The 15585-nt window shown below is 47.5% G+C and overlaps 6 protein-coding genes across 6 annotated transcripts; 4 read left to right on the top strand and 2 right to left on the bottom strand.

Annotated features, from left to right (window-relative positions):
• Positions 1 to 410: 410 nt before the first annotated feature.
• Positions 411 to 1805, bottom strand: BU24DRAFT_472234 (uncharacterized protein; the record flags this gene model as incomplete). The annotated part of the gene is made up of 1 exon (XM_033532726.1): positions 411 to 1805. One exon carries the CDS (start codon positions 1803 to 1805, stop codon positions 411 to 413), a length of 1395 nt encoding a protein of 464 aa, XP_033379432.1.
• A 2820-nt stretch (positions 1806 to 4625) lies between these two features.
• Positions 4626 to 5657, top strand: BU24DRAFT_413775 (uncharacterized protein; the record flags this gene model as incomplete). Its single annotated transcript, XM_033526179.1, has 3 exons — positions 4626 to 4649; positions 4702 to 5389; positions 5440 to 5657. The coding sequence occupies 3 exons, from the start codon at positions 4626 to 4628 to the stop codon at positions 5655 to 5657; spliced, it is 930 nt and encodes a 309-aa protein (XP_033379433.1).
• Positions 5578 to 6868, top strand: BU24DRAFT_427304 (uncharacterized protein). Its single transcript, XM_033529197.1, has 2 exons — positions 5578 to 6477; positions 6530 to 6868. The coding sequence occupies exons 1-2, from the start codon at positions 5988 to 5990 to the stop codon at positions 6736 to 6738; spliced, it is 699 nt and encodes a 232-aa protein (XP_033379434.1). The 5' UTR covers positions 5578 to 5987; the 3' UTR covers positions 6739 to 6868.
• A 188-nt stretch (positions 6869 to 7056) lies between these two features.
• BU24DRAFT_454587 (uncharacterized protein) lies at positions 7057 to 7923 on the top strand (the record flags this gene model as incomplete). The annotated part of the gene is made up of 2 exons (XM_033531325.1): positions 7057 to 7603; positions 7655 to 7923. Exons 1-2 carry the CDS (start codon positions 7381 to 7383, stop codon positions 7921 to 7923), a joined length of 492 nt encoding a protein of 163 aa, XP_033379435.1. The 5' UTR covers positions 7057 to 7380.
• Positions 7924 to 8476: 553 nt separating this feature from the next.
• Positions 8477 to 9058, top strand: BU24DRAFT_472237 (uncharacterized protein; the record flags this gene model as incomplete). Its single annotated transcript, XM_033532727.1, has 2 exons — positions 8477 to 8756; positions 8814 to 9058. The coding sequence occupies exons 1-2, from the start codon at positions 8507 to 8509 to the stop codon at positions 9056 to 9058; spliced, it is 495 nt and encodes a 164-aa protein (XP_033379436.1). The 5' UTR covers positions 8477 to 8506.
• Positions 9059 to 9732: 674 nt separating this feature from the next.
• BU24DRAFT_466827 (uncharacterized protein) lies at positions 9733 to 12816 on the bottom strand (the record flags this gene model as incomplete). The annotated part of the gene is made up of 5 exons (XM_033532401.1): positions 9733 to 11248; positions 11300 to 11424; positions 11473 to 12433; positions 12486 to 12639; positions 12699 to 12816. The coding sequence occupies 5 exons, from the start codon at positions 12814 to 12816 to the stop codon at positions 9733 to 9735; spliced, it is 2874 nt and encodes a 957-aa protein (XP_033379437.1).
• Between the last annotated feature and the right edge of the window lie 2769 nt (positions 12817 to 15585).

Genomic DNA, 15585 nt, shown 5'->3' on the forward strand with positions numbered 1-15585 from the left:
AGACTGCATGTAGTGTCTAGACCTTGTCCACCTGATGTAAGTCTACACGCTGAAACACGCCAAGCTTGTCTTTACTACGAACACCGGAAGTATCAAGCATCCGTCCCGCCAAAATAAACATCTGGAGCCTCGCATTTGCACGGAGGAGTTGGATGAATTTGCGTTACTTTGGCATACGGATTAATAAAGGACGGGCGTGGATGATTTATGTATATTTAGATTGGCGTAGCTTCAACTCAGATAGGGATGATTCCAGAGATAATTAGGTGAACATGGCTATTCTATTCCAAGATTTGATAGAGTGAGAGCACGCTGTTATGAATGTGATCCAGAAAAAAGGTGCCGTAATAGGCTAGAAAGTGCTTCTATAACATCAAGATAAAGTTCAATAGAGATTGTTCTCCTTTTCTCTAACTCAAGCTGGGCCATAGGCAAGACCTTCTCCGTTTCGATTTCGACTTGGGACCTTTGTTGACCAGCCCGACTAGATGGACTAATGAAACCTTCTTAAAAGAACACCACATGCTAGGCTTGTGTTCTAGTTCTTTTGATAAACCTCCCAGCCCATCCTTGAAGTGCTCTAAATTCAACTGGAATTTAATTGCCGATAGAAACATGCCAGTTAGTTCTTTACGCAATCCTCCCTGATTTATGCCCTCCTGGTCGAAATGGTCGTACATTGTGATAGCATCTAAGGATGCTTGGGTCGTGAGATTTAATATATCTGGAAAGCTGCAGGATATTGAACTCGTCTCGGCATTTTGCTCGACCGCGAGATTTAGGAAATGTCGCAGATTGTGGCTCATTGGTTTGTCCTCGGTATCTTCTTGGAGCGCAAATCTTAAGAATTTTCGCGGACCGTCTTTGGGCTCGGCATCCCCTGAAGGCAACATTGGCCCGAGTATCTCTAGCAGTCTAGACATAGCTTGCAAAGCTACACTAAAGTAACGATTAAGAACCCTAGCTTCGGAGACTGCGGCATTTCGCAAGTGGTTGTGCTCACGGGAGAGATCTTCTTGCCGGTTGATAGATTCTACATTATCGTCGTTCAGTTCCCCTAAGCGCTCGATCAGATCATCAAATGCTTTCTCAATATTGTCGTCTTCCTTCTCGCGTTCTTTGGAACAACGATTAAGCTCCCTAATTTCTACGACTAGCGCCGAAAGTTGCTCATCCTTGGCCTTGAGTGCGTTTTGTGTTGCGTTTTGGAGCTCTTGATTAGCCTTCTCGAGTTCTTTGTTTTGTTCTGTTAGCCGGTTCACATCTTTTGCGTAGCCATCAATGATACGGTGATCGGCTTTCCGATCCCTCTGATTTGCTTCCTTTGTGTCCAGTATGACCTTCTGAACTTCCTTTTCGGCATCGAGCTTGAGCACCTCAATTTGGCTTTCCAAGGCTCCAGCGTACTCTTGGGCACACACATAAAGCTTTTTGTAGTGCTTAACTCGATTCTTCTCCACCCTCACATCAGTCGGAAGAGGAGTATCATCTTCAGTTGATTCACCCTCTTCCTTGGTTTTTGATTTGGATTTACTCATTTCCTTGAATTTCTCCAAGAAGCTCCTTTCGCGGTGCTCGTTATCTTCCAGCATTCTCTTAGCATCGTGTAGCTTTCCCTCACTAACTTCCAGTTCATACTTAGTGTCGCGTAGCTTAGTCTCAGTGTCTTGTAGCCGTGCCAGCTCGGGGAAATGGTCTAGAAAATCTGGGGGAATGATCTCGCGGAGGCTCACGCCACTCGATTTGGCATCATTGCCGATATCAGTGAGGCGCCTCCGGAGCTCCTCGATCATAGGCCTATTCATAGTAGTTGTTCGAAATAAAAAGTCAACGTAGGTTTGGGAATAATAGGAATAATTGCCTCGGCAACAGAGGATCAAGTAGTCATTTAAAGCAGGGAGGCAACAATGCGTAGGGCATTGTACACTCACAATTCAAAACATCGGGCTGAGCCTATCACGCCCCAACTTTCACTCTTCAAGATCTGTACAATGCTTCTCTTGGGTGATTATTGTCAATCAACCCTATAGTTTACAACCCTCTTTGTCATGACGAATTCTCATTGTTTTGATCTCTATGTAATCAAATTAAGTCTTACGAGTTATTCAGTATTGATTTGACTTCACAACAATCTGAGTTGATCTTTTCCCTCGAATTGTACATCTTGTAATCTTGTGACAGATATTTTGATCTATTGCCATAAAAAGAACTTGAATTGCATTCCACATTATCTCCAGCTTCACACGACCTGTTGACGCAACCACTCGATCAACTGAGTAACAATCCAAGAATTGAGCAAGCCAAATTTCTGATGTTCGCACTCCATGCCATAATGTGATATTGGTGACTCTGAGAGTGTGGAAGAAGGGAAGTGCCCCATTCAGTCATCATCATCGAGACTCATTCCCTACTAAATAATGACTCTGGTGTTAACTAAACGCGTGCTCGTGCTGAGCTTTTTTCGCGTACCAGCTGTGTGACAGAACTCTCCATTGACTCTATGTTTCGCAATGTTTGTCACCGGTGCTCTGATCAATCAACGCACATGCTCGCGCACCCATCTTCTGAGGTGACTCTTTCTATTCAGTCATTACAGCACGCAATGAATGCCGCGAGCAGTCATGCTAAGATACTATAAATCATCGTACTCCAGGCTCCGAAATGCATTCTTCATCACTGCCTATGCAAACACCCGCGAAAATAGCTACAAATCTGTACAATTGGACACAATCAACAAGCCCCATATACCCCACAACACGAACACACTCCATATAGTATCATGTCTGCATCAGGAAGCGGCTCTAGCAAATCGAACCCTACGGGTGGCTACGAACAGCAGTTCAAGGATAACAGAGGTCCCGATGGCCGTGGCGTGGCTGGCGAAAAGACAGGTTATGGAGCTCAATACGCAAAAAATAGGGAGCACGAGGCAAGTGAAGCTGTTCTCGATGTTCGATCAATATGCTAATATTATTCTAAAGCCAGATGAATTATCAGTAATGGTGGCGGAGCACAACGCGAAACCGCGCGAGTCCGATGAGGTATCTGACACAGGGGCTGACATCGGGTACGCAGTATCCTCTCAAATTCTACATTGTAAATGCTGAAATTTTATTGCATAGACCTAAGACGAGGAAAGGGTACAACCCCAATCCAGCTGGCAATGGCAAGACCGCACTTTCTACAATCGAAGAGGGTAAGTCCGAAGAGGGCAAGTCGAACAACGGCGATGAAAGCAAGTGATTTGTTCAACGCTTGTATCTGCAATTGCCGTACGTCCTGGCGGGATCGACCGAAGGTTATTGATAGCTCCGTCGGTCAAAGGCATTGATAGCTCCGTCGGTCAAAGGGTTTCCCAATTTGTTGTCGTGCACACCTTCCATATCAGTTTCATGTAGAAAACTTAGAATGAAATTGGTTGCAGAAGATTTATGTCCTCAGAATGAAGCGTTTTGCTTTACGCGAACTTGCCACCACGCCAATGGATTTGGCACGGCCGAGACCCGATACATGTTGTTGTGATGGGTCGGGGCAGATCGAGGAAGGCAGATGACCCCGAAAGTCCCATTTCACTTTTCAACAAAAGATGGAATCGTACCAGTACTTTGGAAAAGTATTTTGTGAGGAAATGAAGGCTGTAAAGTGAAGAAAGTTCCACGGAAAATATCTCATGCGCAAGTTTCTTCGTGTCTGAAAATGTATACGGAGTAACTATCTATAACCCGCCAACCGGAAAAGTTTTTCACAGAACCCAAAAAAAAAAAAAAGAAATTCAAAGCCTTGTCCTCATTATTTTGAGTTCTCGGTCCGCAGAGGTGTGCTTGTTATTATTCTGCTCCAACAAGGAAGGTGCCTTCGTTCTGATATTGAAAACAAATCAATGTGGACGCGCGCGCGCGCCGCAGGCAAGCGACCAGTGCTTCATGAATTACCTTTGGCGATAAATGATCAAAAGTAAGGAGACCAAACAATCCAGTGGCAGGTGGCGCAGAGTTTGAAGATTGTGCGTTGGGACTTGATGGTTGATAGGGGCAATCATTGGTTCGTCAGGTTCGTCACCTCATGAGGCTGTGTAAAATAGGGCGCGGCAAGATAATGCCAGCCTCACTGTTCGCCTCCACAAAGGCGGGGTGCTTTGAGCTGAAGATGCGAAGACTCGCATTGTACGTATGCGATACAGATTCTGGGCTACCAATTTATGAGGCAGATAAAAGTATGGATTGCCCTCCCGGTTGACTCACTTTGTGTCGGTCCTGGCAAAGCCGTTCACAATCATACGCCGAATTGCACATTCAATGCTACCCAAACCGTTAATTGGCATGAAACCTACCTCGTAATAAAGAGTAATGCTCGCTATACGACTTGTTTCTCTCATACGGTGCGCAGGCCCGTTCAGTGATTTTGGTCGGGTACGTGTACTGACCCAATCCGAGCTGGTGATTCGCCCCCTCATTAAAGATATTGTCCTCCCACCCAAGCCTCAGCCTGACGCATCTTGCCCTTTCGCCCTCGCGAGAAGAATATATCCACACCAATATTCTACATTGTTCAGAGTCTAAGCTTTCAAGTTCAATGTCCATCTTTTTCCATCATACCTACGGCCATAACAGAATAGAATCTTGATCATGACTTATCAAACCTTCACAACCGTGAGGCCCTCTGTACAGAACGTCACTGAATCATGTCTGACTTGACGTATAGCGAACAGTTCTACCATTAAGATATCTGAGTCGGCATTATGGAGGCAGCGACTTTGTTGGAATCCAACGCCATAGTCATTCTCAAGCACATTATTCGTCACGGCCTTCGCATAGATCCATCAAGGATGACCTTTTCATTGATGAGGAGGGCTTGGAACATCCGCCATTATCAGACAAAAAGTATAAACGAGTCAAAGATTCGAAGATCTATGTAACGGAAGACACGCTGGATTTTCTGCCGACAAGAAAAACCCACCGCACCATGACAGCGCCCGCCAGATACACCAAAAGCCGACATACGTTCTTCACAGAAGAGGATGCCGATCTAGACTTTCCTGCTCGTGGGAGGAGCAGAACCCCCAAGACCTACAGTCCCACCAGATTTGAGCCTACCGGGATATCACGAAAGCAGGCCGAGCCCCAGCATTATCATCAAACACGTCCCATCAAGCCGCGACACACCTATCAGGGCAGTGATTGGGACGATAGCTCTCATTCACAGCACTCGCGGGTACCCGCGCCCTCTCTGCCACCTGCATTCCACGAGGAAAGACGGGATCACCACCGCAGATTCAAGTATAATGAATTTTCATCCTACGCTGGACGTGAACATGAACTCCTCCCATCTCAGAGAGAGGTTATCTTGAAGTACAATAAACATACACAGCTGTTTCAGGATAGGATCCTGGGTGAGTGATTTTTTTCCGGGGCTTTCGAACACATGCTTATAGTACAAAAGAGATCACAGACGACATTTTCCCCTTTGACTGGGCTAATTGCAAGATTATTCCTGACGGGGATAAGTGCATAGCAGGATTGTGGCTGGGAAAGACTGAGGACGAGGTCTTGCGTGACAACAATCTAGACAACGCAGTCGCTCAAAGCGAGAGAAGAAGTTATCCTCAGGATGCCATGGAAGATCTCAAGAACATTGTGAGGAGGCTTCGTTATGATTAGTAGAATCGCAATACTACATTCTGGTCAATGTGAGCCATTCGTCTTTTTAACAATCTGACTCCACTATTGAACTGTGTTTTCCGCTTTCGTTCTTCTAAATGACTGAAGGTTGGATCCGCAACAGCGAACTCTTTGGTCGGATGGATACAATGACTCCTACTCAGTACATCTTTGACTCCCCATTCAAGCCATACGGCCATTGGCTACATAGTCATAAGTGTTCGAAAACAAAATTTTCTCACGTTCATTGGAGACCCTCTTTCTTCCAAACCGTTGGAAATCTATATCCCCACAGATTCACGAGAACTTCCTTCGCGAAATCAACAAGTCATGCCTACAAGTTCTACTACTGTTATCCGCTATCGTTACTCCCATCGAGCTTATGTTGAAGTGCAACTGAGACAGCGACATGATACTCACCCGCTTGTGAGTGATGAAATAACGAGACGGAGAAGGTCCAACTCCACACGAGAAGGCGTTGAACATGTCTCCACCAGATCCAGTCGCGCCCCGGGATCACGCGAACGTCATTCACAAAGGGAGAGTCGCAGTGACAGGCGCAATGCACCTTCTACATCCAAAGAGAGTCGCAATGGATTGCAAGAAAAGGACCTACTGCGCCGTGGTGACTACGTGGTCACAGGACTTCTACGTGAGGAAGATCTCGGATACGTAGATCCTCGCAGGCCAGACAACCCCTACTTCAACGAGCGCGTGTTTCGTTCATACTGCGACGATCACCCAAATTTGTCGGCAAAGCAGAAAAGAATCGTTGATGGATACCAAGCTGCGATAGACAAATCTGCAGCAGCCACCAAAGGTGAGATATAGTGTCAAACGAGAATTGATTGCTCGGTTTCTAAAAACCTTAGAAAAACTAAAAACGATATATTGTGATGAAGAATGGGACATAGAAATATGGCCCGTTGACGACAAATGCCAAGCGGTGCTCAGGTTCTGGTCCTTTGAAGATGGCGGGGAGAAGGTGCTCAATGAACCAAGCCTTCAGAGTGGCCGATTTACATATCCCGACGACGCAGTGGAAGACTTGAGGTGGGTGGTCAATAATCACTATATGTAAAGATGATCAGCTGCTGGAGAGGAATTGAAAGGTTCATCGGGTAACAATATCTACATCACTGCTGCAAGTGTAATGTTAGCTAAATTGGGACATTATGTACATTTATGGTAGAATGCATCTTGTATCACTGCAAGATTTTCCCCCTTTGCCGTCTGCATAGGTCAACTTTGCCAGCGTTGTGCTATAATTGCCATCAAAACAAACACATGGACATAGATCTAAAGTAGTTGAACATATCACACCATGTTTCTTGGTAAGAGAGCTTTGCTGAGAGCCATACTCAGCACGAGCCTTTCTACAGTCATCTCCAACGTCACACCAAGTCCTATATGCTGTTACTCCACACGCACGATTGACATCGACATGTGAGTCGGACTAAGAGTTACTCATGCATGTGCCAAAGAGACTCACTACAAAGCTGTGCACACAGTCACTCATTCTCTGTTGACTCAACGAAGGCATAAAAGCCGGCTTCCTCGTCGAATATGTTTCGTCCACAATACATCACTTTGTTCCCACACTACCCATGCCCGAGATCTTTCATTCTTTGACTTTTGGTTTATTCGCAATATAACCTAGATACCGTCGAAGGGTTTACTACAGTCCTCTATACCACCATCACTCTCCAGCCAGTTGAACATAATGCCAACAGCGAAAAAGCCAAAAATTATCGTGACAGAGCCTGAATACCAAGAGGAAATTCCCATCTTGGAAAGAATTAGGAAGGAGTATCCCAAATGTACGGAAATGATCGACAAGTCACGCAAGATTGGCAGCTCCTCTCCCACCGGATGCCACGTTCCGAAAAACTTTTGTTTCAGAACAGCGGTGGATCGTTACAAACGGGAATTATGTTTTGCCAGAAGTAAGTTTCATTGGACTTCGTCATCTACGAGATTCTTATTGCAGGTTGTAGTGTCAGCTACCCAATTCTGGGGAAACAAGGAAATAGAACTCAGGATTGGTGGATACGACTCGAACGATAAACTGACGAATTCTTCTGGGCCCAATGTGCGATTGAAAATGAAAGTTCTTTTCAAAAAGGATAAATATGAAGTCGCGAGTACGGGGGGGTTTGCAATGGCAGAGCCTATGGTAGAGCAGGTTATCGAAGAAATGTGTGAATGGTTAGCACGGAAAAAGGAAGGGAAGAAGGGCAGTTGGGGAGATCCATCCATCTTGTGAAAACTTAACTAGTGCGCAGGTTGGAGTCCTAATCTTGCGTGGAGGATTATTCCAATGACTAGTTTCGATGTGTGAACGAGAGAAGATTAATCAGACAGTGTGTGCAGTTATCTGATACTATGTTTACAGTACAGGAATCATCTATTACAATACAATTTGATGCATTGATACAATATGATTCCTATTGCGATATGCAATTTCGATGGTAGCCTTTTCTGCTAGATAATTGCCCAAGTCCATAGAAGTAATTCTAATATTACTTACTCTGCAGATGCGGACCCGGAAAGCCACGATGACATGATACAACCACGGCTAGCGGAATCATCCTAATTTACAATCACAACTTATTCTCTAGTCATAGTAATGGTGGACCAATAAGTCATAGTCAAGACTCATATTTTGTGAGTCAGGAAGCTTGTATAAAGGATGAATTCCTGCCGCCGAGTTCATACAATCGACTTCACAATTTACATCAACACTACCCTCATTTTCGTTACACATTCTATTTTGCTTCCTAATACATTTCCGATATACTCACTATCACCTTAATACCTAAGGACCCCCGCCTCCCCTAGCAGAAAAGATGTCGAGCCCGAACGGAACAGGCCAAGCCAGCGCTTCCAATCTCAATCCGGAGACCACCACTTCGGAGCCTGAGCAATCATGGCTACTTAAAGAAATGAGAGAAATATCGGAAGAATTTCCTGAAGTTAAACCTTTCATAAACACGGACGAAAACAGCGACGATTCCAAGCCGATAATCGAGTTTAGTGCCGACTTCAAGTTCAAGGCCGAGCTGCGCAAGTACGACAAGGAGATTCGCATTGTCCAAAGTAAGTTGGAAAGACTCAGATAGAAAGAGATTTAGTCTAATCGTGGTTTGTTTCTAGGGTTGATGGAAAGTATATTTCAAAAGCGTCCTCAACCAACAACTCTCAAAATATTTTTCGAGCGGTGTCGCCGTGCCGGCGAACCAGTTTTTGGTATAACCGCCATTGACCGCTGTTCACGCAAAGAACTTATTTCTACAAAACCCTGGACTTTTAAATACACCGAGCCTAACGTAAAGTACGCCATCCTTGATGCGTTTTGCTCCTTGGCAGTCGAAAAGCGTCATCAATTGGAATGGGAGTAGACGAACCGGAACAAGACTCCGAGCGGTTGATCAACATTGTAGCACAATATGGTGAATGTATAAGATAACTATTTTGGAGTTTCAAGCCATCGCGGTAAATGATGTTTACTGTCGAGAGCCTTTCTGCCGTTACCAATCTCATATATATGTATTATACTGTATACTTAGACTACTTCCATTCATTCTAATAACGCTACATGCAACACTCCACCTGGTGTGCTTAACTTCTGGCCATAATACGAAGGTTTTGGAAATTATACAGGAAGATGCTTCCGATGATCGGCATGTTGGTGGATTTTCGTTCATACATTGCGACAAGTGACATCGTTCGCCGAAAGTACTTAGATGGCAGTGTTGCAAGACAGGTCCTGGAGAATTCCTTTCCGAGGCATGTAGAGATCTAAGCACTGTCAATAACGTGTACTTGGACTAGCCTGGTCGTAACGGGGTTTCATTAAGCTAGAACGTATAATATAAATCGTGAAACAAGCCTGCGTACAACAACCCAAACCCCTACTTCTTCTTATGACAGGAAGATACCCCCATTGAACCCTTGCAAATAATTGCTATCAATAAAGAGGAACGTAATATTTTGCACTAACACCAAAAGAAGACTCCATTTCTCCTTGACCCTGTCTCAAATATACCCGTTTCAAACGAATGGATTGCACGTATTAGATCAGCTCAAATTGCTCGTTCTTGGCGTCTTTGTGGCTACCTCGATCCCGGGCCGGCTTTGTTTCTGCAAGTCCTTTGTCGGAAAGGCGCAGTCTCTCCAAATGTCGCAGGAGCTCTTTTCCTTGGGCCTTGAAATCGGCTGAAGCGCCAGGTTGAGAGAGATCGAGGCTGTTTAGTTTCTGCAGCAAGTGCGTTATTTTGTCCTTATCTTCTTTGAGATTGGGCTGCAGAGAATGGGCCATAGCGGCTTGGGAGGGGTTTATGTAGTCGGTGTAGGGTTGTTTCGCAGTTTTTTCTGAGTAACTCGGTGTGCTATGGGAGGACCTGCTGGGAAGGGCTGTGGATGGAGCTGTGGATGAAGGGAATGACTTGGTACTTGTTGTCGTTATCGTTTTGGAGTCGGGTGTGGAATGCGTATCGTTGAAAGGGCCAGTGTAGAATGGTGGCGCAAAACCTTGGGGGTTGAGTGATTTCCTATAGAGATACTCGACGTCGGCACTCGAAGGATTGAAGGTAGGCAGTGTTGATGCGCGGTCTAGTTTACGAGATTCTTCTTTGATATTCTCAAATCTCTGCTGTTGACGAGCATCCTGTGTTCGCCTTGAATGCAATTGGGTGCTGGACGGGATCTTGACAAATTCTGCCTGCGACTTTCGATGTGGGAGGTCCGGAATGGACGAATGGCTTCGTAGCGAAGGTATTGTCGTTGCGTCGTCCACGCAGGGCATAGTAGATACGCGACGTACTTGCCTAGTTTGTTCCTCTTGAGGTGGCGGTGGTGGTTCCTGCGTTTGCTTCTTCTCCCGATTTGGAGAGCTGTGTACCGATTTAGGGAGATTTTGCCGTAATCGACCCAGAGTCTGTACGAGAATGCAGCAACTTTGGCACAAAGGCTTCTTCGTACCGGTTCGCATACTATGTCTTGAATGTGCTTCTCCGGAAAATCCGACGTAGGAGTGTTCGAAATCCGATGAATCATCGCCACATACTGATACACGAGCAATCTTCTGCTTTGAAGTCGTGCGCCGTTGACCTAACGTCACTTCGTCCACAGTGGACGCTCTCTTGAATCCAGAAAATAGAGACGGTCCATCGAATGGCTCGAAGTCCACCGATCGTCTCTCTCTCCTCTCGCTAGGTAGAGTTTGCGCTCTTGCCAGAGGCATCTGCATCAAATGCGGAGCATCTTTGCTGATACCAGGAGCCCTTTCTAGGGGCTCGGGTTCCCCCAAGGACCGCCGCGGGTATTTTGGTATCCTATCGGACGTGCTAGAATCCTTGGGGTTTGATGTATACGGCCAATCGGATTTCTGCTTGCGGATGATCTCAATCATTTCCTCGCCTTTCGGTGCGGTGGTAAGATTTTCGTAGCCTTTCGATGTCACACGGATGTCATCTTCGATGCGCACTCCGCCGATTGGCATGTACTTCTTCAGGACTTTGAGGTTTATATATCGAGAATGGATGGGGTCAGGAAGGTAGAAATTAGTAAGCATGTAAGAAGAAAAGTAACTGTATCATGATCAGCCTTGGATCCCTTTCAAGAGGGCAGGTGTTCCTTACATTCCGGGCTCGATAGTTACGACCATGTTCTCTTCAAGGTGAGGACTGTGGGGATCTGCGGGTGCCATGCAGTGTGCGGCACTCCAAACGGGCAGATGAAAATCCTCGGGATACAACGACGGTGCCTTTCAGAATCAGTCAAAGCTCCAAGTAAAACAGACGACGGCATTTACCTTGGCAGCGTTTCGGCCACTCTTCGTGATACTCATCAATTCACCCTGACCCACATCGTGCACCTCAAGACCTACGTGATGGCCAAGGCCGTGCGGGAAGAAAGCTCTTGATGTCCCAGCCTTGAAGATTTCTTCTCTTGTGCCATTGTGCAGGATGCCCAGGCTGATCAGCCCATCGATTGCAATCTGATGAGCCAAGATATGAAGATCGAGATATCTCACACCGGGGGCAACGCGCTTTATGCAGGCGTCCTGCATGCGTTCAACAAGGTGGTAAATGTTTCTTGCCTCATTACTAGGCCATGCGCCAGATAGTGGGAACGTTCTCGTGATATCACTTGCATAGAGTTCATACTCGCAGCTAGCATCCAAGCACATCAACTGCCTATCGCCAAAATCTTCATTATTGGCAGAATAATGCAATGTTCCAGCATTGGGACCTGACGCAGCAATAGGATCATACGCCTGTTCCTTTGCTTGTTTCGAGATGCAGTAGTTGAGGAACAGACCTTCGACTTGTGCCTCATTCTTGAACCTCAGGATGTTAGCTAGCACTTCTGCATGGGCTTGCGAACTTATGTCGTTGGCCTTCTTGATAAGCTTGATCTCGTGCTCGTCTTTGATGATGCGTGCACGATTCATGGCAGGCTGCAACCAAACGGCATCAAAACGGGTGGAAGGGGTCAGGTCCATACCCCGACGCGACTCCTTTCCGGCAGGGGGAAATTGTGAAGGGTGCAGTGCGTAAACAGAGCCAGAATGATAGTCCTGCCAGTACTTGATCGCGCGAGGCAACTCGTCGACATAGTGAACATCATCAATATCGTACTTCTGCAGGGCCTCTGCTCTGGTCGAACCTCGCCCATTGTAGAGGGCTTTCCTTGGGTCGATCCTGGGGATATAAAGGACAAGTCTGTCGATGTCGGTGTCGTAGGTCAGGTGACAATCGGGTTCATTACAGCTTTTTTCTCTTCATCAGCAAGCGCCTTCATCTAGCAGCACGGCGCACAAACCCGCTCACGTAGTAGAAATAGCGTCGTTGGCGCCACTTGATGGGCATGTCGCTGTCTTCAATGTTGCGACTCGGGGTTCCGGGCAGATAGATCAAGCCGTCGCCCCTGCCCAACGTCCTCAGCTCTTCCGCCACGCGCCTGGCATGTTGTTTGGCTTTTGTTTCTCAGTACACACGATCCAGAAGTAGTTGCGAATAATTCCCGGTGTCTTACCAGGATACTTCTCCAGAGGGCTCTCTGCCTCCAGATGTACCCAGTAGTCCTGCTGTTCCCATCGCAGCCTTTCAGCCAGCTCACCCGCATTGCTTGCATTGATCGCGCCTGAATCCATCTTGAGCCGCCCGTCGTCGATTTGTACCTGATCGCTAAAAGAGACAAGAACCACACAAGAAGGAAAGAGAAGGAAAAATTTGGCAGATAGCAGGCTCAAGAGCAGGAGAGCTGTCGTGAGGAATATCAATTGATTCCCTTTCGTCTATTCACCGGTGACCGGTGAGGCGTCGTGACAAGGTGGGGGCCACCTATTCCGCTAACAACCCTGAGGTCTCAGTCTAATTGGTTGATGTAGGGTGCACGGGCCCGGTGAGTTTCCGGTCAGTCTTTGGGAGCTGAGTCGTCATTACCACCAACCCATAATAGCACATATTCCACCTTCTCAAAGAAATAACAAACACCCTTTCCGCCTCCACAACGACGCAGTTCTATTCCATCAGCACAGATGTGAGCGCCGCTCGCATGGCCGCCTCTTTGCCGATACGGCGGTCAAGGGGCTGGGGAAAGGGGAAAATCACACTCTGCGACCAAGGCAAACCCTTTCTATTCGAAAGGGGATACTCCCAACACGGGAAACATGGATCAGCCTGATAGAGGGATCGCACGCTGCAGCCTTGTCACGACGGCCCTTTAGCATCTTTCACATCTTGACGATTCGTTGTCGAGACGACAACCTGTGCATGACCGGCCCTCATCTCTACCCCGCGCAGATATTCACCGTTCTAGAGGCCCATTTCTTATGATCGGACTCTTGTCTTCGTCTCGTGAGTGGATCATCACGGGTACTACGTAAGAGACGTGTTCCGACTCATCTACGAGTGATATTTATGCGCGTGGTCTGCGTCTGCGTCTGCGTCGCCCTGGATCTGGTCTGTCGTGTTTCGCAATGTCTGAAGGCTGCCATGAGAGAGCATATATATCATACTACACACTACGTGGTGGTTGCCGCTTCGTCCACATGCTGATTGGCCAGTTCGCTTACACTTGCAAGGGGTGAAGTCACCGGAATTCGGCAATCATCACCCATCGGAGGACCAGATTGATGGAAATGGTTGGAATGGCCCTCTGCCTCATTTTATAGTTCATTGATGTTTGGTACTGGTCCTCCGTAGTTGACATTTGAATCAATCCGGCGAGGCGTGAACCATAACTGGCAAGCTTTAAGCTCGCAGCATGCATCACTAGGCACCTAGGTACCTAGGTAGCTAGCATCACACCGCCGGAATTTAATGGTTCACGACAGGACGATATTGGCAAAAGCTCAACAGCAATTTACTTTACTAACACTACTATTATATGTCGCCATAGTTATCCGATAGGACAGCAGACAATAACATACATACAAATTTCCCCTTCACTGCCGACGCAGTCTGCTCCACATTACACTCTTGCTCTCCCCCGCCCCAGTTATTGCAGGCAATAAACAAAAGCCACAACAAGTGCCAACTAAACATTGCAATAGTGTTGAAGGAGCGTGTGTTTATCATGTACCGTACTTGATACCCATATTCCAGGACCAATCATATATAACATAACATAACACCTATTAAAAGGAGTGTGTGTAGGTAGAAGAAGAATTACTCCACAAACCAGACCAGTTGCCCAATCCAAGAACCCAGCCTCATGATGTCGTAAAACTTTTGTATCGTAATGAAGGAGTGTGAAGAAGATTATGTAAGAAAAACATGAAATAATGATAAACAATGTACAAGAAAGGTTAGAGGACCTAAGCGAAGATGGCGAAGGCAACGGCTCCAGCGATGAGGGCGGCCACGGGCTTGTTGGCATAGGCGGCACCAGGGAACTCGGCAGGGGTGGACTCTGCTGGGGGAGCGGGGACAACCGAAGAGGGAGCTACTGGTGCGGGAGGAGCCTGGCTGGAAGGCGCAGGTGCCGGAGGAGCGGGAGCTGGGGAAGTTGGCTGAGGTGCCGGAGGAGCGGGAGGCTGCTCGGAGGTCGGCTTGGGAGGGACAGGGTAGACTGTCGTTGGGGCCGGAGGAGGAGGAGCAGGCTTCTCGCTGGTTGGCTTGGGTGGAGGAGGAACTGGGTACACTGTCGTTGGCGCGGGAGGAGGAGGAGCAGGCTTCTCACTCGTAGGCTTAGGTGGAGGAGGAACTGGGTACTCAGAAGTAGGCTTGGGAGGAGGAGGAGGATGCTCAGAAGTTGGCTTAGGAGGAACTGGGTACTCAGTCGTGGGCTTGGGAGGTGGAGGAACTGGGTACTCGCTGGTAGGCTTGGGAGGAACTGGGTACTCGGTCGTGGGCTTTGGTGGGGGAGGAACTGGGTACTCGCTGGTAGGCTTGGGAGGAACTGGGTACTCGGTCGTGGGCTTTGGTGGGGGAGGAACTGGATACTCAGACGTGGGCTTGGGTGGTGGGTGTGGGTACTCAGAAGTGGGCTTAGGTGGTGGATGAGGGTACTCGGAAGTCTTCGTGGTGAAGGTAGATGGCTTCGGTGGTGGTGGGTGAGGGTACTCAGACTTAGAGGTTGGCTTAGGAGGCGGGTGAGGATACTCGGACTTAGAAGTCGGCTTTGGAGGTGGGTGAGGATACTCCGAGGTTGGCTTGGGAGGAGGATGAGGATACTCCGAGGTCGGCTTGGGAGGCGGGTGGGGATACTCAGACTTGGAAGTCGGCTTGGGAGGAGGATGAGGATACTCCGAGGTTGGCTTAGGTGGAGGATGAGGATACTCAGACTTGGAAGTCGGCTTAGGGGGTGGGTGGGGATACTCCGAGGTTGGCTTAGGTGGAGGATGAGGATACTCAGACTTGGAAGTCGGCTTAGGGGGTGGGTGGGGATACTCTGAGGTTGGCTTGGGGGGAGGATG

This window comes from Aaosphaeria arxii (genome assembly GCF_010015735.1).
Source record: "Aaosphaeria arxii CBS 175.79 unplaced genomic scaffold BU24scaffold_10, whole genome shotgun sequence".
NCBI lineage: Eukaryota > Fungi > Ascomycota > Dothideomycetes > Pleosporales > Aaosphaeria > Aaosphaeria arxii.

What these genes read in the sequence shown, in the direction of transcription:
- BU24DRAFT_427304 (XM_033529197.1), top strand. Translation starts at nt 5,988, where the DNA reads ATGCCTACAAGTTCTACTACTGTTATCCGCTATCGTTACTCCCATCGA. An exon ending in ATCTGCAGCAGCCACCAAAG is followed by an intron (nt 6,478 to 6,529) that starts GTGAGATATAGT and finishes TAAAAACCTTAG; the next exon opens with AAAAACTAAAAACGATATAT.